We start from the raw sequence: 25,597 nt of genomic DNA on the forward strand, positions 1-25,597 counted from the left end.
CGAGTATTTCCAACTAAGATGGTAAGCAAATCAAGTTTTACCTTGTTAAAGTTTGTTTGATAAAGTAATTGAGCAAAAATTGTTGAAATAGTTGTTAAGCTTGATTTGGTATTTTTTTTTTATAAATTTGATTTTAGTTAAGCTTGGCTAAATTTGTACAGTTTGTGTTGTTTAAGCTTAATTGATACGTAATTGCGTGAAATCAAATTGAGTATAAAATGGATTAAGTCGGTATTTTTTGTTTTATAAATTTGATTTTAGTTAAGCTTGGCTAAATTTATCCAGCTTTGTGTTGTTTAAGCTTAATTGATACATAATCGAATCGAATCAAATTGAGTTTAAAATGGATTAAATCGTTGGAATGATTGTTTAAGTTTAGTTAGATTTTTTTATTATAAACTTGATTTTAGTTCAAGATTAAGTTTAGTTTTATTTAGGTGTCATCCAATTCTTAATTTCATTTTGTTTGATTATTTAAAATTTTTATATTTTAAATTTGTTTAGTTGGTTAGTGAGTTTGATATATATATATATAGCATTTTTTGTTTATTAAAAAGTTTAATAAGAGTTTTGATAATTGTAGTATTGTAGTAGAAGGATGATTACATTCATAGTGTCCCTCACAAAAATAAATCACTAGAGTAGTTTATAACTGATGGCTAGAAAGTGGGAGGAATATTTTTTTCAAAAGATATATCTATCGAGAATTGATATCTATCCTATTATAATAAAATAAGAGTTTTGATAATGAACATAGTTTATAAATTTTATTAGCAACATTTGCTCTTGAATATTAACAAAATAAATTTATGTGTTTAAATTTATTTATTTAATTTAATGAATTATTAAAAAAAAATTATTTAATTAATTGTATTGAATTAATATGAATCAATTTTTGTTTAGTCAAACATCAAGTTCAAATACCTCTCATCATTGGTCCCATAGTAAGACGAAGAAAGTAATCCTGATGATGATTGATAGGTTTCTATTTTTGGGAGAGATTTTATTCCCTAAAAAATTACTTCAAGAATTTATTTAATAATATCTTATGATCTTAAATATATATTTTTTGATAATTCAAGTATCTAGATCTTGGACTCAACTAATTTTGAAGGATTTGATCCATCCAGTAAACTCAAAAACCTAACAACTAACGTCCTAATTTTTTTTTTATCTCATCCAAGAAAAATATCTTATAATACATCGTAATTAAGATTCAAATCATGAGTCTTTAAGTAGTGTATTACCACACTTAAATGTATTATTGAGAGTAAGATTTGAAATTGAAATATATATATATATATTTTTAATAATATAGGTGTTTTAGTTTGTCTGATTAATCTTGGAATTAGATTAAAATATTCATTTTATTTAAAATCTTGGAAGTAGATTTTCGTAGGGTTCTCTTCTAATTGCTTTACCAGTGCATTATTGCTTTATCACTGCATTATACAAATGTATTTATTTAATTTTTCAGATTGATTAATCTTGAAAATGATATCCTATAAAATTTTTCAATCTACTAGGTTAATTGGAAAACAGTCTCAAAATCCATCTAAAGTAGTTATCATTCTATTTAAGAAAAATCCTTATAGACCTGAGATTCCAACTGTTTAAAAGACCTAACTATAATGAGAGACCAATTGACATGGACTGTTGGAAATATGGAGAGTAACTGTGATCTTAATTTTATTTTATAGTCTAAGAAATCATTAAGGTACTTCGGCTAAAACTTTTTTATATAAAAAAATAACAAATTTCAACTCAATTTCTTTTTAGATAATTCTACTTTAACTAACGGAATAATATCTTTATTTTATTCGTTATATATAGTAAACATTTTAACTCTACAAAATTTAGTTTAAAAATAGGAAATTTTTTAGAGCATAATGTCAAATATTTTTGGGGTCATATGTCAAAAAGGTAAATTGAGAGAGCAAAATGAAATTGCAGATTTAATAAACCCTAACTTCGACCCGATCGATCCCCCGGCCCCCTAACCCTCGTATCGGCGCTCGGAAGCCCGTCACTTCTCCTCCCCTAACTTCCCACTGCACGTGGCGGCGCCCCTCTCTCTCTCTCAGCGAAGGCGATGGATTCGGACGAGGGGAAGCTCTTCGTTGGGGGTATCTCGTGGGAGACCTCGGAGGAAAAGCTCAAGGAGCACTTCAGCGACTATGGCGAGGTCCTCGACGCCGTCATCATGCGGGACAAGGCCTCGGGACGCCCCAGGGGTTTTGGGTTTGTCGTCTTCGGCGACCCCGCTATTCTTGATCGCGTCCTCCAGGACAAGCACGTCATTGATGACCGCACTGTGAGTTGTGTTTCTCCCTATTTTTGGGGCGATTCTTCTATCTTGTTTTCCTTGATTTCTGCGTCTAGTTTATCTGATTCTAGATTTGACTCGTTTAGATGCAATGCAAATTTGTGATGGTTTAGGAGTGTTTTCCTCGTTTGTTACATCTATGAAACCCTTGAAAATTTGTGATGCTCTAAGGTTTACTCAAATGTTTGGAAAACGTCGTCCTTGCATTCTCTAGCCATCGCATGCTCTACTAGTCTAGTTGATGCTTAGTTGGTTCCTTTTTGGTAGAATTTGGGGATCTACTTTGTCTATGCTTTCTTTCGAAAATTAAAGTTATTTTTTTCTTTTTCTTGGCAAACTTATCTGTGTTCCAAATCTTTGTTTCATATATTTAGTTGGTTGAACTAATTTATTTATGTAGATATATTTTCCATTTATGCTTGTTTTTCTATTTTGTTGAATGGTGAATATTTTAGCGGATACTTATGGGTCAATAACTTGAGCGGCATGTCCTATGCTTTGTGTGGAAAGACTAGAAGGGTAGGATTTGTCCTCATAATTATAATTAAGTGAAATATGTTGGAATTTTTTTTTGGCTTAATGTCATACCAAGGGAAAAATAAATATCCGGTAGAAAATTGATCAGTTAATTCAATACAATAATAAATAAATAAATGAGAGTTTGCACTTGATCTAAAATAAATTACTACAAGCAAATGAGATATACGATTTAAATAATGAAAAATCTGTCCTTGGGGCTACGGTGCAGCAGAAGGGTGTCAAGTTGTCACTCAGGCACCTGCAGTTTGATCCCCAGTTACAACGCATTTGTTGAGATTTTTCAATGGGGCATGCAACCACGGGATGCTGGGGCCGTGAGCGCTTCTCAATTTACCCTAGCGGACGGTGGGAAGCTTCCATAGGGATAGGCTGGTCGCCCCAAGTTCGGGGTTACCTGGTTTATCATTTTTTTTTTAAATAATGAAAAATCTAATTTTTCACAATTCCATCCAAAATATCTTGAAAAAAAAAATAAAACAAGATCAGTTTGTTGTGATCCAATCCAAAATGATTGTAAATTGAACCAATTTCCCAACCAGATTTGTTTCTACCCATTATAGCTTGTTTTCTTTGTAATTTCATGTTAGGACATTTTTATGTGTTGATAAACAATTGCTTGTTTACTTTTAAAAGTTTATGGTTCATTTCTTATCCTATGCCTATGATATTGTGGGCTTCTTGCTCTATCACATGATTGTGTAACCGTTTATTGGAAGGAAGGGAACTAATCTTGAGAAATGTAGTATTTTAATTATTATTTGTGCCTATTTTTGTTGTTCCTATCTTGATAGCATCTGAACTTGTATCAGTTGGTTCTTGCTACATAGTATAGATATGTGATATGAGATACAAGCTCTTAAGAAATTCACAGTTTGGTACGTTTAGCACAGATTGGATAGACAACTACAGGACTATTTTCCACAAGTTAGCGATTTGTATTTCTACCCTTGTATCATTGTTCATTCTTACAATAATTTAATCAGTTAATTCTTAATATCAAGCTGATTGATTTATGACCTTGTTATTCAGGGGAGATCAGGTTACCTGTTTGGACTGTCACTTATTGCTTATAAGTTGCTATTTAATCATCTCTTGTTTATCTATTTCTTTAGATCTTTATGTATCACACTGAATTGTGTTTTAGGACTTTAGAAATTGTGTTTGGGTGGTTTGTTGTCCTGCCCACTCGATTTTTTCTCTCTTTTTTGAGTTGAACCAGTCAATGATCTAGAAAAATACACAAAATGAATGGACCAAACTGTCCTCCAAGTCCTTGTTCAACTGACCATTCTTATTTAATTTTGAAAATATTGCACTTTTATTGATAATTATTATAAATCATATAGTTGTAATCAAGGGGGTTTGTTGGCTTCAAACAACACGTCTAGAGTGTGTATCTGCTGAGATGTTTTTTTTGGAAACAAGATTTATAATGAATACTAATAACAAGAATGAACATAATTGCAGAAAATAAAATTAGCTTGGGCTGAAAGATACATTTGCCATGCAGAATTAGAAGTAATTTAATACATATAGAAAGTATATAGCTTATCTAGTTGTGACTTTGAAGTTAAACTTCTACTCCCCATTAGGATTAATTATTAAATTAATATTCACAAATGTGCTAAAAATTATGGCTAAGGTACTTCGGACATTGGATGATATTATCATCTAGTATATAGCCTATTTCCTTAAGATATATTCTCCATTGCCTTTCTTGGCATTCATTGCTTTTGTTGCTCATTTTAAAGAAGATGGATTCATGGAATTGCAACAATGATGTTGGATTACAAAGCTGAGGTTCCTTTAATGAGAATTTTACTATTACCAACATTTCTCATTAGGTTATGATTATTGAGATTTATGTTATTATATATATCTTGGTTTCAGAAAATATGAAATGTAGTTTCAAAAGAATGGAAGGGCTGATTAAGATGGATGAATATGAGATTTTGTTAGTAATTTTTTTTTGATATGTTGAATCTATTATTCAGACATCATTTATAGGATAATGGTGCTTTGTTGAAATGAAGAGAAGCTTCCTGAGTCTTGTGTGACTGTCATGTGGTCCTTACATTAAAAATATTATTACACTATTGCTCCACCATCTAGTCTTTATGAATCTAAGTGTTGGGTTGTTTGGAAACATGTAGAAAAAAATATATAGCATTGATGAGAATGCTAAAATAGAGCAATTTGATGGAGCTACAATATGGGATAAAATAAGAGAAAATAGGTTAAGAAGATACAAACAACTTCAAAACAATCCATAAATTTTTATGCATTTTAATCTTATACTAGTTGAATCAATTAGAGTGCAAGATGCAATGGGTAGTGAGAACAAAAGAAAATTCTTGCTAACGTTATAAGAAAACTAATTTAATTGATTTTGAGCATTAGAGCTCAATGGAGAGATTTGATTCATATTTTGGCCCCAAATAGTTGGGCTGAATACAGCTTGATGATGCTAATTCTGATTCTGATGATGATATCTTGGATTCCTTCTGCACCTCTTCTCTCTGCTTCTCTTTCTCCATTTTTTTCTTTCCTTTTTTTTCCATCAGTATCAACCTACTCTAGTTGAGGTTATTTTATGATGCAACTTCCCACAAGAACCAATACTTAACTATCATTTTAGGAATGATCACAACGTTTTATGGTACATTTGAGTTATTCTTACTGGGCTTGCTCAAATGATGAAAGGTAACTATAACCTGTTTCTAACTGTCTTTAAGCTTCCCCATTGAATCTGTTTTAGCTTATGTATGATTTTGAATGTAACTTTATTGTTTGGTAGATAAAGTTTCAATTGAGTTATAATTATGTTGATGCATGATCATATAAACTTATCTGGTTATCAGAATCCAATTTTCTGACATATTGTTTGATAGTTATAATGATGACCACTTCTTAAATGTTCTCGCTTGGACTCCCATGCATTCCATGAGTTATCAATTAAAAATCAATTTAGTATTTTATCAAATGTAGAGAAGCAACATGTTTTACTCTGGTAAACACTGGTATAACTTTTGCTTAAATGCATTTGATGTTGCTAGGTAATTAAAACTAAAAAGTAATGGAGTTTTTAGTTCTTTTTAAGCTTTTTTGAATAAGTAGGTGAATTTTAGCCTGGAGTGTCACATTTTGGATGTGTCATGTGTCTACTTGCCCTCCTTTATCAATCTGAGCACAATCACCATAGTTGTGCTACTTATTTTCTCTGACCTAATGTTGTGTTTTACTCAGCGTTCTAAAATGCAGCCGCTTAGGCGGGAGGCAGACATCGCACTGCCTTTGCCTTGAGCGGTACTTTAGGCGATCAAAGCTAAGGCGAGACGGTGGGTACGCAAGACAACCAATGAGGCGGGACAACAAAATTTAAAAAAACATACTCCCTTTCAAAACATAAATAACTCCACAACTCAAGTCATCTACAACTCATCTCTTTTTGTCTGGAACCGCCACCACTGCACCTGGAGACTTGTAGTTGTTTTGCCACTGCAACGAGTCTAGGTGTGTCACCTGGCCCAGCGACGAGTCTGGATGCGTCGCCCAAACGTGTCGCGTGAGCCAAAACAAGGGTAAGAGGGCCAGAGTTAGGTTTTTAACTTAGGATTTAGGATTTAATTAAATCATTTTAGGTTAATAATTTTAATCAACCTTATATATATATAAAAGATTAATGGCGGAAAATGAGAAATAATTGGTTGTGGAACTGAAGCAAAAGTTTAGTAATATTGTTTGGGATTATGGGGTGTTGTATTGCAAAGAAAAATGAGATTGGATTATATGTAGATTGTGTAAGAGACTTGTTAAGGGAGGAGTTTATTGGATGAAGCATCATACTGCGAGTATTGTAGGATAAGTTAAAGCATGTCTTAAAGTATCCGATGAAGACAAAAAAAGAGCTTATCTTTAAAATTGCAAGAATAAGAAGCGAGGAAGGGTGGAAGAACTAAAAGAAGAGAGGGCAGAGGTAAATATAGACTTTGTAGAGAATGATGATTATCAAGTGGAGGGAGATTTTTCTAAAAAGAAGTCAAAGCATCTTGGACATATTGGTAAGTGGGCATCTACAATCGATCCAACAAAAGCAAGACAATAAAACATAAATGATTCATTGAAGTTAAAATTTACAAATGATGTGTATGAGTACCTTGTAAGATGGATTTATGGCGGGAATTCTTTTTCATGCAATTGTCAATCAAAGCTTTAGACAATTTGTAGAGGCGGTTGGCCAATTCAGCTCGGGCTAGAAACCGCCAAGTTAATATTCTTTTGAGAGAGCCACTTTTGAAAAAAGAAGTTGAGAGGACTAAATTATCTCTAAAAACATGAAGAAGAGTGGATGAAAAATGGATGTTCAATTATGACCAATGCATGAAGGAATTATAAGATGAGAAGCATTATGAATTTGTGTTAATTGCAAAGTAGACACTTTATTCCTTGGTTCTATTGAAGAATCTATGAAGGCACACATCGGGGCTTACATCTTCGAGTTCGTGGAAAATTATATCAATAAGTCCTTATATTGTTCAAGAAGTGATGGATAATGTGAAATGTTAATATGGTGGCGGCAAAGTTGTTGAAGGTTACTCGACCTCAATTTTTTTGGGCCTCTTGTGCGACTCATACAATTAACTTCATGCTTGAAGCAATTCAAAAACTACCCAAATTTAGTGGAATGCTTGCAAAAGCAAAGGCCTTGACAATATTCATCTATGCACATCATAGAATTTTGGCTATTATGAAGAAATATACCAAGAAGAGGGATACTGTGAGGTTGGGGTGACTAGATTTGCTACTTGATTTTTGACCTTAGAAAGTCTCAAAGGAAGAAACATCAATTGAGACTTATGTTTACATCCGTGAAGTGGAGCAAAACAAAATTAAGGAGTATTGTGAAAGGGAAAGCGGCGAAGGCAATGATAACAAATCTCTCTTTTTGGAATGATGTTTCTTTGGCTTTGAATGTTTTCACCCCTTTGGTGAAAGATTTATGCCTTGTTGATGGTGACAAAAAGTCCTCAATGACCTTTTTATTAGCCAAGGAAGAGATTAGAAATTCACCCTTTTAGTGAAAGTTTTACGCCTTGTTGAAGGTGACAAAAAACCCTCAATGACCTTTTTATTGAGTGCACTTAAAAAAGCGAAGGAAGAGATTAGAAACGCTTTCAAAAAGGAAGTAATGTCACCCCTATTTTGAAAATTATTGATGAAAAGTCTAAGAGTAGACTTATAGTCCTTTGCATTATACTGCTTACTTATTGAATTTGGTTTTTTACATCAACAAGCATACAAAATGACACCAATGTTATGAATGAGTTCTTGAATGGTGTTGAGAGAATTTTTCCACCAACGAGGAGATGCAATCCATCATTTCTACTGATGAATTGTAGAAGTATAAGAGTAAATCCACAAACTTTGGAAGAAAAATGGCGGTCGTGGAATATGAGAAGGTGGATGTGTATCATGACTTTGATCTGGTACATCTCTTTCCTTTATTTCTGTTCGCTAACATATATGTCTCTTTTATCTATTTTTTGATTTATTATTTTTTTACTTCTTTACTTTTTTTAGTTGGATGGTGGTCCAATTATAGTGGATACACCCAAACTTACAAAAATGACAATGAGATTTATATCTTTCACAAGTAGTTCATCAATCGTAGTGTGAAAGAAATTAAAGTCAATTTGAAGGGATAAATAGAAATTCATAAATTATATTATCTATCTTTTTTTATTAGTTTTTAATACTTTTATAATTATTTAGATACATACCAAACAGAGGAATATGTTCAAGACTTCAAGATTGAATGATCTTGTATATGTCAAATTCAACGCCAACCAATCTTACGAAGAAGAAGAGTAAAAGAGAAATGAGCGGAGATTTGCTTCTATTGTCTCAAGCTAAGCTAGTGAAAACTCAAGGTTGGCTTGTTGATGGTGGTGATGAAGATGAGGTCGAGCCAGGTTCGACACTTGGAGAATGATGGCGGAGGCCTCGGGAGCGAATGAAGTGTACAACCAAGGAGGAATGCAAGGAACATCCTCATTAGAGAACTTGATGAGGATTTAGATACAACAAAGGAGGAGAATGAAGATGTTGCTTTTGAGTCCGATGATGAGAGGATTATGGATGTAGTTGATGGTGCATGTGTAGATGATTTAGAAGATTAGTTATGTTTAATATAGTTCTTGTTGGCTTGTTGCTATGTTGGATTAAAATTTTGAATTTTAAACTTAGTCTTTTGTAAAAGTAATGAATTACTTTTTTAGTATTAATACGATGATGATGTTTTATTAATTATCTTGTTAGTTGTATTTATATATGTATTTGTAGTTTATATAAATTGTATTGTTTTGTATGAAGTCTATTTATGTATAAACATCAAAAAGAATAATGACTATTTATAATATTATGTATAAAAAATAGTAAAAAAAAATTCAACTGTCTAGGCACCTGACTGTCTGTCACCGCCTACCGCCATTTACTTAACTCCCTTGGAAAGGAACTAATTGGAGGAAAGGGAAAGAGAAAAAAGTCTTATTACAATTTTGCTTGTGCAGGACACATGGAAGGGAGTCAGGAAAAGGGTTCTGCAGATCCTTTTTCCCACCAAGAACAGATTACAATCTAAAAATGGGTGGAATAGGAGAGAGAAGGAAGGTGATGTGGCTTCATCTCCTTCACACACTACTATTTCTCCCCCTTATTCCCTTTTTATACACTTTCAAGTAAACATCACGAAGGATTTCTCTTCTTCCCTTCTCTCCTACTCCCACTTCTTGCCTCTGCCTTCTGCCATAATTCCTTGCAAGTGAACAGAACTTAATCTCATAATTCTCATTCCTCAGTCTACAAACAAGATGAAATCATTAAGCCTTTGTCTTGTTTCTCAGATAATAATTCTCCTTAAATTCTCTATTTTTCACTTTTATCTCTTTTCTATTATGACATTTCATGGACGATGCTTTATCCCTTTAGGAAAGGAAGTCGTTGATTGACATCAAATATCTATCAGGATGATAGTTATAAATTCTGGCTTGTTTTGGCTGTAAGGATGATTAAATTTGACAAAATGATTAATCAACGTTAATGTGACTAATAACTATGATTTCTCCTTTAGTCGGTGTTTTTTCTAAAAGTTTTTTTCTTCTTTTAGAAATAATTCACCACCAAAAATTACTAATTCAGCATAGATAAATGCAATTTGCTATTTTTCTGTCTGCACAATTCCCTATTTCAGGTAAAATTGTGATGTTATGTTTTGAAGATTTATGTTCTGTTGTAATTTTGAACCTTTACTTTGCACTACATTAATATGAATCATATATATCACCTTTTTTATGTGTGTGAATGAACTGCACTTTCATTTTCATTTGCTATCAATGTTATATCTGTCTTCTGGACTTTCTGATTTAATGAATAGGTGGAAGCCAAAAGGGCTCTGTCGAGGGAAGAACAACAAACATCTCAAAGATCTGGAAATCCCAATTCTGGAAATTCTAATGCTGGTAGGTCAGCTGGAGCAGGTTTTGGTGCAAACATAAGGACCAAAAAGATATTTGTTGGAGGCTTGCCTCCAACTCTAACCGAGGATGGGTTTCGTCAATACTTTGAGGCCTATGGGATGGTGACTGATGCAGTTGTGATGTATGATCAAAACACTCATCGCCCTCGAGGCTTTGGCTTCATTTCTTTTGAATCAGAGGATACTGTAGATAAAGTTCTTCAGAAGACTTATCATGATCTGAATGGAAAGGCTGTGGAAGTTAAGCGTGCCCTTCCGAAGGATGCAAATCTAAATTCTGGCAGTAGCCGACCTATGGGAAGTGTATCTCATCATTCATATGGTGGTTCAAGTGGCAATGCTAGCTCTTATGATGGTAGGACAGATGCTAATAGGTACATGCAACCCCAAGGAGCTGTTGGTGGCCTTCAGGCGTATGGTTCCTCTGGCTATGGTGCACCTAGTTATGGGTATGGAGCAACAAACAATGGTGTTGGCTATGCAGGTTATGGTGTGGGGGGTTATGGCACCGGTGCCACTGGTTACACTGGACCTGCTGGTGCTTACGGAAATCCTAATGCTCCAATGGCTGGTTATGTAGGTGGGCCTCCAGGAGCTCAAAGAAATCTCTGGAATAATCAGGTTCCTGGTTATGGTTCTGCAGGATATGGTGGAGCTGCATCTTATGGTCCAGGTGGTGGGTCTGGTGCAACACCAACTGGTCAAAGTGGAACCTCTGGGTACATGGGTCAAGGTTATGGATACGGTGGATATGGGTCAGAAGGACCTTATGGTAATCAAGGTGGATACGGGTCCTATGGTACTCGTGGTAGTGGTGGCCCTGTTAATAATTCTGCAGGCAATGCAGGAGAACAAGGAGGTTCTGCTTACACAGGTGGAGGTTATGGTAACGCAAGCTCGGGTTATCCCAATGCTTGGAAGTCAGACCCTTCACAAACTGGGTCATACGGATCTTCTCAGGTGAATGGCCCGCCTGGTGGTTCGGCTAGTTATGGAGGTGGTTATGCTGGTCCTCAAGGTAGGCAAGTCCAGCAGCAGTGAGTGCAGGACCTTGGCTGGAAGCTCACCCTCTACTGCTCATTGGGTTTTATCATATCTGGCGTTTATGGAGGACTAAATTTTATCCTGGGTTGGACTGCTTGATCTCAGTAGTTTAAATGCTATTCTCACTTGATATCATCTGAGTAGTTTACCTATCATCTCATCTTCGTAGTATAAATCAGTATTCCGAGGAGTAGTTGATACCTCTTAGTACCATATTTAAAGCTTCTCCCCGCTCTATGCTTGGTGTGTTTCTACTGCTATACTTATGGGAACTTTAATTTGCTCTCTGCCCCTCTAGAATAAGCAAGACTAGTTTATGGACTTCTTCGGTTTGGATGTAGTTTTAACTTTAGTATGTATTGTATGGCTAGTTTTAACATTTGTATTATCATCCTTACTATCTATTTCAGTGCGTATGCGACATTTGTCAATATGTAGTGATGGTACTTTATTGATGCAGCATCAGTAGCTTTTGGTGTAAGATTAGTGTAGCAGATTAGAGTAATAGAATACCGAGTAGCGGAGGCTACTTACAGCAGAAGTAAACTATAGTTAAGGAATATGGCAGCCTAGTAGGTTAGATATTTGTCAATGGCATAATTGTTCTTCCCTTTATGCCCTTTTGTACAGGCATCGCAGCATAAGCACTTTCGCCCCACCACCAAATCGAAGCCTTTTACAGGGTTGAGAGAGAAGCGTTGTCGAAGAGAGGTCAGAAGCTTGTGGTGTTTGTTTGCAGTCGGAACTCTTGTCATTGGTGGTTTGCATTATTCAGAAGTCGTTATGCTTCACAGAGGTGTTGTTCGATAACCTTTGCACTATTTGTTATGTCAACATCTTTGTGCTTGCTGTGATTGCATGAAAACAGTGGTGGAGGTTCTCGACGATAACATGATGAATTTTCCAGCTATCTGGTGTATCAACAAAACTGAAGTATAACATGGAAACAACCAAACGGCTATACATTTTTGTGAACCTGAATGTATTGTGGCACTACATGCTTTTTGTCTAACTTCTATCATGCTCTTTGAGATCATAATCATGTTTATGAACTATACCATTTCCTATGGAGCCTAACTGTTACCTTAACCTATTTGTTTTCTGAATAAGGGTAGGTTAATGTTTCCTTGTGTCGATTAGAATGTACTGTAGTTAACTTCACAGCAGTTCTCATTAGATCAATTGGATTTCAATCCTTGCTAATACTGATAAGTGGGTGTTTTCACTTGGTACTGTATTGTAGTCTGTCAAAATGTCTAGTGTGTGACAATAATCTAGCATAGGAGGAAAAACTAGCACCAGTTTAGATTGTGACAAACAGTGTGGAATGATTTTCATGACATCGGAGACTAGATCATGCTGAGAGTTTGCCTTTCCCATAAAGAGAGGGAACCTTTGTTTGCTCGTTTGTCTGGAGAGTAAATGGTGATGGTGTTTCAGGCAGTATTGTGGGTGGATAAGCAAATGAACCAAGAGCCATAGACTAAGCTCGACTAATGGAGAATTCTCAGTTTGTGCCTTGAAGAGGATCTTTGATCATTCTCGAGTGAAAAGAGTAACTGTAGGGCAAGTTTAGTGTGTGTTGGCAGTTGAGTGTAACAGGTTTCCTTTAACATGGTGTCCGATCCTTCTTCAAACATTAAGGCAGTGTCTTGGTAGGGATAGCCTAAATCTATTGTCAATCTGTCCGAGGATTTTCTACGATAGTGACACTCGGCTCAATAGGACATGACTATATCTAGGTGAGCTTATGGAGATTAGTGTGTCGTCTGACACTAACTTCAATCTAAAGGCTGCAGAGTTCTTGGGACAATTTATTCATAATTTTGGGTTAGCTGACATTGAGTTTGCCTTAAGAAACTGGCATCGCCGACTATGTTGGGTGATTTTTATAGTGTTTGGCCGACTAAGAAGAAGTTCACTAAAGAAAAAGAGTGGAACATGTGATAAACAAACTATATCTAAATCCCAAAAGCGTACAATTGTACTATCAATTGCCATTCTGATAAGTCTAATGTGGTAGTGGATGCCCTAAGCAGAAGGTCCACAAGGATGTTACCGTAGTGTTAAAGTGGACAAGTGTTACTTATGGGGCACAATCATCCTTAGTGATGCAGATACAAGTGGTTAGTAAAAAGATCATCACCACCTTTAGGTTATGGGTAAAATGATAGAGGCTCTAGACTAGAGTTTACCCATAGATCGAAATTTAGGGTTTGAGAATAGGCTGTCTCAGAGTCACATACTATCTAGGATGAGCAACTAGAGGTTAAGGTGTTTCTTTGTAACACCTTAACAACATGAGAATGTTCAAAAAAGTTAAGTTGTTGTGGTTGTTATTGTTATTATTATTATTATTATTATTAGAACATGAAAGGAGAGATAAGCGCTTAATATGACAACGAGTAGGGTGTAACATTCTTGAGCAGAAGTGAGAAATGTATTGCATTGATTGAATTTTGAGCAAGAAAGGGGATTCCTCCACTTTGGTCATCGTCGACTACTCGACCAAGGATAATTTACCCTTGGCTATTTGCTAGACTCGCTAGATTGCATCGTTGAGCTATCAAACTTCATATCGTCTCATTCGAATCATTTCTAATCATACCTCACATTTCCCTCGAGATTTCAAAGAATCTTAAAACGCATTGTGCCTTTCATCATCCCACTTGTAGAGTGTCAACAAGGCACACCATTCAACTTTGGAGTATCTGTGTCCTAAAACTCTAAAAGCAAAGCCCTAAATGCTACATCCATCTTAGGGAACAAACGAGTTTCAGGTTCAAATTGCAAAGTAAGCTCAGCAAGGCAGAATGAAGTATCAAAATTCAGTACTCTAATGGAAACAAAAACATGTATTACTGAGAAAATTAAAATGATCAGAACATGTTCAAGAAATGGCTAATAAATTTCATAATAAAACAAATTATTTAAATTACAATCAACAGTAAGAAGATACAGAGATGGAGTAAAACTCTAGACAAAAATAAGTACATAGTTCGATAATGTGGAAATTAACACAACTGGTTGATTGTATGAGCACCTGAGAATTCAGGGTTGTAACCAATGCTCATCTTACAAATATGAACTAGAAATATGAAGAGAAATTCTGCGACAGAGATTTCTAACTGTCATTATCGAACTAGAAATGCAGAGCGTATCGAGGACTGCTGCCGTACGCTATACTGCCATTTACTAGCGCCATTCAGAGACTGGAACTACAAAAGCATGTAGTTATTAAGCAATCCCTTGTTAGATCACCTAATTACCTGATGTATAACTCCATTTGTTATACGAAACCATCCACCAACTGGTGATCGTCTGAACTTTTAGAGGATTGCTTTCTACTGGCAACTGGCTTGTTCTTTCGCTTCTTGGCCTTCAGTCGACGCTTCTTTTCTTTTGCATCGATCCAGGTATATTCTGAAGGAATATGAAAAGGATCGATTTCATCTTTCAAGCTTTGCACATCATTGCTATCACTAGTCTGCCCACTTCGGTTGCCTCTCATCCATGAATACCAGGAATCTGATTCTGATTCTTCTGTTTCCTTGGCTTTGCTTTCCTGAAGAAGGGTAGGGCTTGAAGGGGGGGTTGAGAATTCATCAGATTGTTGGAGCTCTTTGAATTTAGTGAAGGTGACGAGGACCCGGATAGTAGGGACGATTGGAATGGCCAACTGAAATGGCAGAATTCACAGTTCAATGGTTGATAAAATGAAAACAGCATATGGCAGAACTGAACCATGCCCAAACCTTCATAAAATCGTAGAAATAGGAATTCACTCAGGAAAAGTAGCAATCAAATTTTAAGCATTAAGACAATGTAAGCAACTAGCTACATACTACTGATAATTTGCAATGACCAAGCATTCATGTAGGACTTGATCTAAATTCATTAACTCTTAACAGTCCCACACGCTGGAGCATACTTATTGATCTATATCCAGCTTTTCTATAGAACAAAAGAAAAAAAATGATAAGACTATTGTGGACTGGTTTCCAAAAGAGTTAATGGTTAGACTTGAAGTTGAAGATATTATTTGATTTGATCTTTAGACATCGAGAGCATTTTGAGACCTACTCTCTTAAGTTAACGTGGGAAGAGAATACAGAGCAAAGTTGGAAATCAATTCGAGAGAGGGGAGGATGTTCAAGAGACTAATGTTAGAGAGAGGCTATATAATCAATCCTATGACATTTACTGGAAAGAAAGATTACTAGACAAAGATGAGAACTAATCTTTTGAGGTTACTTCCAATGGAAAGACTAATAAAAGTATTGTGGACAAAAGAGAAATTAGATTTCCAACGTCTACTTTGAAAGAAATGTCAGGAGGAGATAAAGTTCATGTTCATTTTACTCACAGAGAGGATGATGCCAAGAAAATGTAAGGTGAAGTTAATACTAACTTCAAGAGAATAAAAATCTTCAAATTGATAGAAAAATACCAAAACTCTCCTCAAATCAGGCACACAAGATGTTGCAATATTTTTTATTTTAGTTAGTCATAACAAATTTGGAACTTGTTTATTTATTGCTAAGTTTGAGTTATCACATACATTAATTAGGAATATGTTAACTATTTCCATGTTTTAGAGAAAACTGGTCATGGTTGAGACCTTTAAAAGAGATTTCAATCCCTCCTTATTTGATTTTTCAGTTTAACAAAACTTCGGAATTCTCTTCATGGGTTTGTTCGTCTGAGTACTGTATCAGAAATTGAAAAGGCAAAGACGTACTGTTGCTTCAACACTTTGATGAAAAAATCTATATTCTTTTTAATCAACTCTTCTTTATCTCTCTCTTTTTTTCCCTATTTTTTTTCATATCTAACACAAAGTATTTCCATAGCCCTTTACAAATGACATGATGGATCCTTCTGGTTCTAGACCCTACCTACCATCAATTTTTGAGAGATAAAAATCAATGATCATAGAGCTGCAATACAAACATATGGTGTAGATCTAGAGCTGTGTCAACTGCCCCCTGATCTTGGAACCTCAGAGAAACAACTGTGAGGATTCTAGATCCCAGACAACAATTGGAGAGGGAAAATGGGAGAGATTGTGATTTGGAGGAATGCTAGATTCAAAGCTCACAAATTAGAGTGGTGACTACAGCCAAAGGGCCCTGAGTTGAACTATATCAGGCCTTAAGAGATACAGAGATATAGTTGCATATCGAAGGGAGTTGCATAATCAGAGATGAGGTTCAGAGATAAAGAAGAAAACCTCAAATCCCACTGTAGGACAAACCAACATGAATTTTGGGCCCTGTCTTTTGAGTCCACCCATATTCGTAGCTAATTGGAGTAATTACCAAGCAGTTATTGTCTGCATCTTCGTTGTTGACAATCTCATCAGTACGTTGTTGGTGGAGATTCTCCATAAGAAACCAGCAAAAGGAAGGATAGAAAAACTTAAGTAGCAAAGGAGTGCATTGAAGGTTGCACCATCACACTAACATTACTACCTTTCCACAAGAGGAATGAAAAATAAGAAATCTAACACAGTAACACTAAGGTGACGTTTGATTCTTTCCTAAGAATCAGAATGGGAATGGGAATGAAAATGGATACGAGCATGGATATCACTCCTAAAAATAATTTTTGATTAGTTGAATATTTTCTATTGGAATGAACCAAAATTTCCTTTTTTTACTTTTAGAGGAAAATAAGAGAAAAAAATAGATGGGAGAGAAAGTTTGTGAAAGAAAAATATGATGAGAGAGAATGATAAGAGAAAAAGTATGATGGGAGAGAATGAAAAGAGGAAAAGTGTGATGAGAGAAAATGAGCAGAGAATGTAATAGGAGAGATTGAGGAGAGAGAAAGTATGATTTGAGAGAGTATGATAAGAAAAAAAGCATGATAAGAGAGAAAATATGATGAAAGAACAAGGAAAGAGTTTGATGGGAGAGATTGAGGGGAGAGAGCATGATGAGGAGAGAAGAGAGAGAAAGTGTGATGAGAGAAAATGAAAAGTGAGAACGTATGATAAGAGAAATTGAGGAGAGAGTGTGTGATGAGAGAGAAAATAATAGAGTGTGATGAGAAAGGATGGGGAGAGAGAAAGTATGATGAGAGGGAAAGTGTGATGAGAGAATGAGGAGAAAGAAAGTATGATAGAGAAAGTGATATGAAAGAAAAATTGAACAAATATATTAAGGGATTTTCGTCCAATATAATTTAGATGATATTCAAGTTTTTGTACATGGTGAAACCCAAAGGAGGAGGTGGGTTTCATCAAAATCCAAGTTTTTGGGTTTCATTCCAAAATCTCTCATTACCATCAACCAAACACAAGATTTAGGAATGAATTCAATTCCCCGTTCCCATACCCCTATATACCAAAGGCCACCTAAAAATGTTGGCCTACTCCAATACCAACTTAAAGGGATAAAATAAATATTAACTAATAATACTATGGATGACAATGGTTATCCAATAAACAATTCAAGAGCTGAGCAATCGGTTAAAACCAAATCGACCTAACCGATTAAACTGATCACCGAACAAACCGAACTTGTTTCAAATTGACCGAACTGACTAAACTTTTAAAAAAAACATCGAGTAATCTAATTTTTGACCAAAATAATTGAATGTTTCGATCCAAAATCGATTAGGCAATCGATTCCGACATCACCAATGAATTGGAAATGAATTTGTCACAAAGGAACTAGCCCCAATCGATTGGGGAATAATCCCAATATGTCCCCAATCGATTGGGGCATTTCCTAATATGTTCCAATCGAATGGGTTTGTCATGGCGAAGGAACTGGTATGGATCAATCAATTAGATATCAGTTCAACTTATAATATTAGTTTAATCGATTTAACTGAATTTCAATTTTCAAAACCGAAACAAAATCGATTAAACCGATATTTTAAGGGAAAAAATGAATTTATGAATTAACCAAACCGAACTTTTAATTTCGGTCGGTTCGGTGTTTAAATCAGCTTTGGATTCACTTAAAATAGTCGATACCCAGGAATACTTGCATAGTTACCAATTTTAAGTCAAGTAATTACGGGTAGATAATCATTTTATTTATTTCAGGTAGAGATCAGATAGTAGTAGGATTTGTACCTGAACCAGATATTAAGTTGGGTTGGAGAAGTGGATAATTAATCAGGTTACTCGCCATTATCATCATTATCAAGCTATGTCTCTCCTAACTATCCCTCCATTAAACTTTATCCAGAACTATATCACTAGTAATATTCAAATTAATTACATCATTTTATATTAAATTAACTAATGTTTTATTTGGTCGCTCAACCCTTTCACATTCCACTCTAATAGATTCGATATAAATAACTATAGAATATTAGTCATCCTTGAACATATCCATACAATTTCAATATATTTTGACTCATTTTATCATATAGATAAGCTACACCTCATTACTCTCAAAACACCGGTAATTTATTTCTGGGTTCAAGTAACACCCAAAATGCGGATATTTGACTCCTTGTCATCCCTAATTCTAACAGACAAAATACACCTTCCAGCACATTTCATGTTACAAAATATTGAAACTTTTTATATAAAAAAATAGAGGACGATATAGAAATAACTATAAGTTGGATAACAAAATGATACTTTTATGGACAAGTAACGGAAGGAACAGTCAAGCCAGTACATATAAAGAAATACTTCAATTTTTATAATTTAAAAAAAAACTGAATGCTTACTAGGATGTGAAACAAACACTGGGAAAGGAAGAAAAGGGGAACAAAGTCAGGCACGCCATAAATGTACGTTGGCTGCTTATGAGGTCTATTATAGCGGCATGATGTTTGCTTTAGAGCCCGATTGTTGTAATAGGTTAACAAAAAAACAAACGAAATTGGATGTCATCCAAGAGCTCTGCTTAATGATAAATATAAAAATTCAAGTGCATAAATTCTTTATGGATGCACTGCAGGCTCAAGTATGTGAGTGTGATTAGCAGCGGCAAATTATGCATATTAAAGACAATTAAACTATGCAATTGAAATAAAAACTTTCCTGGATCATTATGACAACTGCACACTACACCATAATTACTTGTATGATGTGTAGGTCCTCATTTCACGACCATTCCAAATATTGAAGATTTGGTCGTGTACCTGAATGATTTTTGTTGATTTTGTCTTCCACATAAAGTAGCATAATGCTAATTTAATAGAACAATTGCAATGAAAGAAATGGTTAATTAATTAATCCCGATTTTTCAAAAAAATTTCAAATTCATCCAAAAGTTTAATTTTACTTTTAATGTATCCCAAACTTTTTAAATCTATCATTTTTAACCTGAGAACTTAATTTCATATTCTACATGGTATTAGTGATGACATGGATCTTCCTAATTAGAAACCTCATGCCCACCTTGGTTTATATTTGACTACCTTGGCTGTGCATTGGTCGATGATTTATCTGCTGAGTTTGTGATGACCAAATTGATCGTCTGAGTCTCTCAGCATCCTTGAGAGCTAGAAGTAACAATGGAAGTCTTGGTTGTAGACAAGTCGACATCTACTCCATAAGCATGTAGTCTATTGGATTAGCAAGGGCATTGCTAACAGCAGTATCTCCACTGACAAGAATCTTGTCAAAGAAAGGTCAGATGTTCGGTTGAGCATAGCAGCCTAGTGGCTGAAAAATAGCAAAGGCTTGAGAAGAAGAGAGAGGAATACAAAGTGGAGATGTTACTTAGTGTTAGGATTTACACACTTTAATCTGAGGCTGAAGTGAGAAGGCAATTTTTGTAACTAATAAGAATCATATCTTATAAATGAATGAAATTTTAATGTCTGGTTAAAAATGATAAGACTAATTAATTAACCTTAGAAGAAATCCAAGTAATTAACTTGAATGGTGAAAACCAGGTTTTGCCATGACAAAACAACTTATCAGAGAAACAGAAACAAACAATATGGTATTATGATACTAAAGATCAACTGTTTATTAGGCCATCCTAGAATAAGTGAGCCATAATACCATCCCTTCTTTCAGGTAAAAACAGACATTAATGGGACCCACGAGAAATGATATATAACTCCACTGACTAGCAGTATTCTCAAACAATGTGGCGAATTAGAAAAAAGAAAAATCATATCACTGCACAAACATATTTCTATCCATGCAGAAAGAGTTAAAATCATTATTTATGGTAAAGATAGAAAATGCTATTCATAAAGATCACCCAACTAATGACCAGTATAAATTAATAGGCTTTTTAACTCAAAAACTTTATTCCATCTGTAAAGAGATTACCATGCCAGCTAAGTGCTAGCATGGATACAAAATAAAACAAATATGAATAAGAAAAACTAGTTTTCTATAAATGGAGGCATGGAAGAGAAACAAAAGTAAATGCATAATGAAGTTATGACAAATCAGAATAGACGACTAAAATAGAGACAATGAAGAAAAAAAAATTATTTGGAGAAAAAATCAAGCTAAACCAAAAAAGGAAGACTTAATCCTAAATATGGTGGCAAAAAGTGAATACGCTCACCCCAAGCGCCCCCACTAACTCGTCCCAGGGTCAACATAGAAGAGGTAAATCACAGACGGCTACTAGCCTTTGGAATAGTGACTAGCATATAAGAGAGGCATTTACCTCGATTTTGCCGAGATTCGAACCTCAGACTTCATGATGGCAACACCTCATGCGCTAGTGTTGTCATCATGCGCTAGCCACTAGACCCATCCGAAGGGACAAACTTAATCCCAAATATGAACTTATTCAAAGTGTAGCTTTCACTTTTATTAAACCAAAAAATTATAAATAATCTATAGAGAAATCAACACTAAATGAAAACGTGGCTTTCACTTACTGATATAAAGATAGATTAAAATCAAGAGCAGAATCAACTAAAAAAAACATGCACTAAAAACTTACCTTAACGGGAAATGTGCCTTGAGGCAGCTTTGTGGTCAAAAGCTCCCTGAGCCTCCTCACTGCCTTGACCTTGTTAGCTAAGACATCAAGTAGAGGAAGTAGCTCATCTGTTTTCAAAGGGAAATCACGAGTCAACCACAAAATTGGTCTCAAACCCTTCTTGAATTCACTTTCATGTTTGCTAGATTCGTTGTGACCACTCTTCTTAGTGCCTTTTTCTTTCCCCTTCTTAGCATCTCCTGTATCCTTTGCTAATTTCGTTTTGTGATGTCCATTCTCTGGAAACTTTGAGTTTTTAGTTTTTAGGCCAGCTGTATCCTCAGCACCATCATTCTTTGACGTCTTATTGTTACTCCATACTGACCAATTTTTCTTCTCCTTGGTAACACCACTTGACTCAGAATTTACTAGATTGTCATGTAACCCATTATTTCCTTCCAATTTATCAAAACCCTGAGAATTATTCATCCGAAGTGCTGAATCCAACTGCATCCTCTCCTCTGGTGTTAATATCTCATTGAGTTCTCCATCAACATCTGCACCATTGACCCTCCTTTCATGGTCCATGGTGAATAACTCCTCATCGGTCATAGCACCAGGGACCCTTCTTGACTTCACACTCACCATCACATGAAGCATATCATAGACCTTTGTTTTCCAATTCCCAACCATTTCAGTTTTCTCATGTCGCCGCCAACTGAGATGAGGAATGAGTTCAGCTTGAGTTACGTCAATCCCCGGCCTGAACATATTCGTCTTAGACATCAAAGCAACCTCATGAGCCACCTCTTTTTCTGTGGGCTTGGCTCCAGCTCCTTCAAGTGCATTTGTGATCTCTTTCTCCTTATGAGCAAGCACAATTAGAGAGCCAGTAGGCAGCTGTGGATGCCCATTCTCAGCAGGAGCACCCTGACCAAGGAAGAGGACCGTCTGATCAGCACGCTGGATTCGGAATCCATCAAACCCTGCCAATGTCATGTCAGCTCTGAGATTTGCACCTCGCTTCCAAATTCGATAAGTATCAGATGGTGCAATCCTCCCAATAAATGGGATCACTGAGCTCTCAAAGTTGAATGTGATCTCCATATAGAAATCTTGGATCCGTTCAATGGATGAAACAATGCGAGGGAGTCGACGGCACCACTTAGCCCAAGCAAGGGGTTGGTAGCGCCGAGCAATAATCATGGCAATAGAATCTTCACGGGTGCAAATAGCCTCCTGGAGCGCAGACCAGCCATTCTCATTCTGAAGAGACCAATCTGCACCGGCTGACATGAGAATCTCAGAGGAAATAGGATCTCGAAGCCGGACAGCAAGGTGAAGAGGGGTCTCCCGATGGGGAACATCGCGGCGATCAATGACCGCAGAGACTGCGTCAGCTGTGAGTTCACCAGCAAGGGATTCCTCCTCAGTGGTGACCTCCCCAGCCTTGGGGAGGTCAGGGAGTTCGGCAACGATCCGCTTGAGGGCAACGTGATCTCTTCGTAATACAGCAAGATGGGCCGGACTGTGACTGTACAAGGACGGATCCTCCATCCTAAAATTTCCCTCCCTCTATCTCCTCCCCTGCCCTACGACAAGAAGCAATTAATAGAACATAACAAACCAACAAGTTCAGGGAAGCTGAAAGACCAAATTTTGGAAGTAAAATCGCTCATTCTGCGGTCCAAATAGACAAATCCATTATTTTATTTTTTAAAAGAAGAAGAAGAAGAATGTGAACCCTAAACTATAACAACCCAATAAGTTCAGGAAAGGTGAAAGGCTAAATTTCGGAAGCAAAATCGCTCATTCTGCGGTCCAAATCAACAAATCCATTATTTTATTTTTTAAAAAAGAAGAAGAATGTGAACACAGATCGAAGCTGTTTTACCTCTCGCCTTCGCAGGTTTCTACTGCGCCATCCCGAAGAGAGAGAATCACATCCAGCACCACAACTGGACGACGGGAGCAAGCAATGCGACCAAATCTCCTGTGATCTGTAAGGACGGGAAGAAGAAAAGTCCCCCGACAGATGTGGGCATGAATCCAGCAACAAGACCCAGCCCGCCTCCTTCGGGAAGGGAGATCTGCGATGATCGCGGCAAAAAGATCCACAGCCGGAGAAGAAATAGGAGGGGATTTGAGCCGGAGGAAGGGAGGGAGGTGCGCAGAGAGAGAATAAAAGAAAAAAAAAACAAATGTTGAATCAGAATCTGAGGCGATCGGTCTGCCCACGGAAGTTTCCCGAAGAAGAAGGGCGAGGAGGAAGAGGAAGAGGAAGTGGAGGAGGAGGAAGATTTATTTTGCGAGGGAATCACGAGAATTAATTACCATTTCCTTTTTCTGGTACTGTGACGGGCCCCACGATGCAGACCCAACGGTGGACTGTGACGTGCATTTGCTAAAATTGGTACGGATGAAATGGGGCCCAAAATGGATGGGGGAGCGAAATAAGAATAGAAATGAAATAAAAAGGAATAATAAAAATTCAATATGTTTAATATGTTTTGTATTTGATTGTAATAATAGAATAATATAATTAATTTCTTTTAGTTAACTCCAAATATTTTATATGTTTCACTGGCATTTTATGATTGGTACAAAAAAAAATTAAAAAAAAAATTGATTACGCTGATTCAATTTATATTCCAAGTTGGAAGAAATATTTTTCTCAAATATATCTGTCCGTAAAAATTGATTCCTTATTTTATTATAATAAAATTATCATCAATAATTAACTGAGAATACTGTGAGGACAAACTTTTGGTTGAATGATACGTCCTATTTCCATCAACTATAAGATAGATTTTGACAGGTCATAAAATTTGTAAACTCCTCGGATATAAAGTATCTTTGATGAATTTTTTTATAGACATTCCTAATTATTAAATTGTCCAAAAGGATATATTATCATATTTTTTATTGAAAATATTAATATTTCAATAGCATTGTCACAGTTTCGGAATAATTAGTATAATACAAAAAATAATTAATTTAATTTGATTAAAAAATGTATACATAAATTGTTTTATAAAAAAAATATTACTAACGATTAAAATTATTTAAATTTAATCCGACTAACTTCAATATAATTAAAATTATCATAATATTATTATAACAACTATTTAATGATTAATATAAAATTATAATGATCGATAATTAATGTAATAATTAAATAAATAAATATTACAATATAATCATATTGATTCATTTGAACATGTTAAAATGATTTTTATTAAATTATTTTAAAAATTATATAAAAATACTCTCTCTATTTATATTTTAAACGGAATTGAATCACTCTATTATACAAGGTGTCAGTAACTACTACAACAGAATTGAAATAAAATTTTTGAAATGAGAAATATTTAAGACATTGTTTTGATTTTAAAAAAATACTCTGTTTTTTTTACTAATGTGATTAATTAAGTGCATCTTTTTAATTTTTATTCGCTACAATATATAAAATTTAAAGTAAATTATTTCTCATTTTCATTCATCAAACATATTGTACATGAACATTTTTATAAAAAAATTATTTATAAATTTGATTAAAATCACTCATCATAGATAAAATCATCCTAAAACTATTTTAATAGTAAAATTACCCTAAAATTCCTAATAACAAACTCAAATTTCTCATCAGTCCCTTGTATGAAAAAAATTGTTTTCATTCTTTGCATGTAAAATACACACATATTTAACTAATTATCCTTATCTTTTAATGTAAAAAACATCTAAAATAAGGTATAATTTCTTCTAAATATAATACATTTAAACTAAAATTTAATATATATTTTTTATCAATTTTAGTATGATTCTTTTCTACCTAACTAATCAATTGATATACTCGATTCTAATTAAATGGTACTAAATTTAGTAAAAATTATATTATTATTTTTATAGAGCAAAATCCCTCATTATTTTTTATAAATACAAAATTTTAAAATGAAATATAATTTCTCTTAAATTTAGCACTATTTAATTAGAATCGAGTATATCAATCGATTGGTCAAGCGGAAAAAAGAGTCATGTTTAATTTAATAGAAAATTTACTAGATTATAATTTAAATGTACTGAATTTAGAAGAAATTATATCTCAATTTGAATTTTTTTTTATCAAAAAAAAAAGATAATTAGGTAAATAAGTGTACACTAGGGAGTTAAAGTAAAGGAAAATTTATATGTAAGAAGTGGAAATAAATATTTTTTAACAAGGACTGAGGTTGATGTTGAATTTGCATGTAAGGAATATAAGATAATTTATCCCTATTGTAA

At 34.9% G+C, this 25,597-nt stretch overlaps 2 protein-coding genes and 1 long non-coding RNA gene across 5 annotated transcripts; 2 read left to right on the forward strand and 1 right to left on the reverse strand.

Moving 5' to 3' along the window:
- Positions 1-1,973: 1,973 nt before the first annotated feature.
- On the forward strand, positions 1,974-12,535 carry LOC121976173 (heterogeneous nuclear ribonucleoprotein 1-like). Of its 2 annotated transcripts, XR_006110561.1 has the most exons (3): positions 1,974-2,314; positions 10,299-11,529; positions 12,075-12,535. XR_006110561.1 is itself a non-coding variant. In XM_042528212.1 (2 exons), exons 1-2 carry the CDS (start codon positions 2,093-2,095, stop codon positions 11,439-11,441), a joined length of 1,365 nt encoding a protein of 454 aa, XP_042384146.1. In that variant the 5' UTR covers positions 1,974-2,092; the 3' UTR covers positions 11,442-11,877. The 2 variants fall into 2 exon arrangements, 1 of the variants encoding a protein (XP_042384146.1); XM_042528212.1 differs by lacking the exon at positions 12,075-12,535 and having other exon boundaries at positions 10,299-11,877.
- LOC121976174 lies at positions 2,321-9,124 on the forward strand. The gene is made up of 2 exons (XR_006110562.1): positions 2,321-8,352; positions 8,639-9,124. It is a non-coding gene; the product is annotated as an uncharacterized LOC121976174 (long non-coding RNA).
- Positions 12,536-14,331: 1,796 nt separating the features above from the next.
- LOC121976175 (ankyrin repeat domain-containing protein 13C-like) lies at positions 14,332-23,614 on the reverse strand. 2 transcript variants are annotated; one of them, XM_042528214.1, is made up of 3 exons: positions 23,211-23,614; positions 21,338-22,903; positions 14,332-15,123 (listed from the first exon to the last, which is right to left on the reverse strand). In XM_042528214.1, the coding sequence occupies exons 2-3, from the start codon at positions 22,871-22,873 to the stop codon at positions 14,734-14,736; spliced, it is 1,926 nt and encodes a 641-aa protein (XP_042384148.1). In that variant the 5' UTR covers positions 22,874-22,903; positions 23,211-23,614; the 3' UTR covers positions 14,332-14,733. The 2 variants fall into 2 exon arrangements, with proteins under 2 accessions (XP_042384148.1, XP_042384147.1); XM_042528213.1 differs by having other exon boundaries at positions 21,338-22,908; positions 23,211-23,598.
- Positions 23,615-25,597: the final 1,983 nt, after the last annotated feature.

Source organism: Zingiber officinale, chromosome 4B (assembly GCF_018446385.1).
Source record: "Zingiber officinale cultivar Zhangliang chromosome 4B, Zo_v1.1, whole genome shotgun sequence".
Taxonomy (NCBI): Eukaryota; Viridiplantae; Streptophyta; class Magnoliopsida; order Zingiberales; family Zingiberaceae; genus Zingiber; species Zingiber officinale.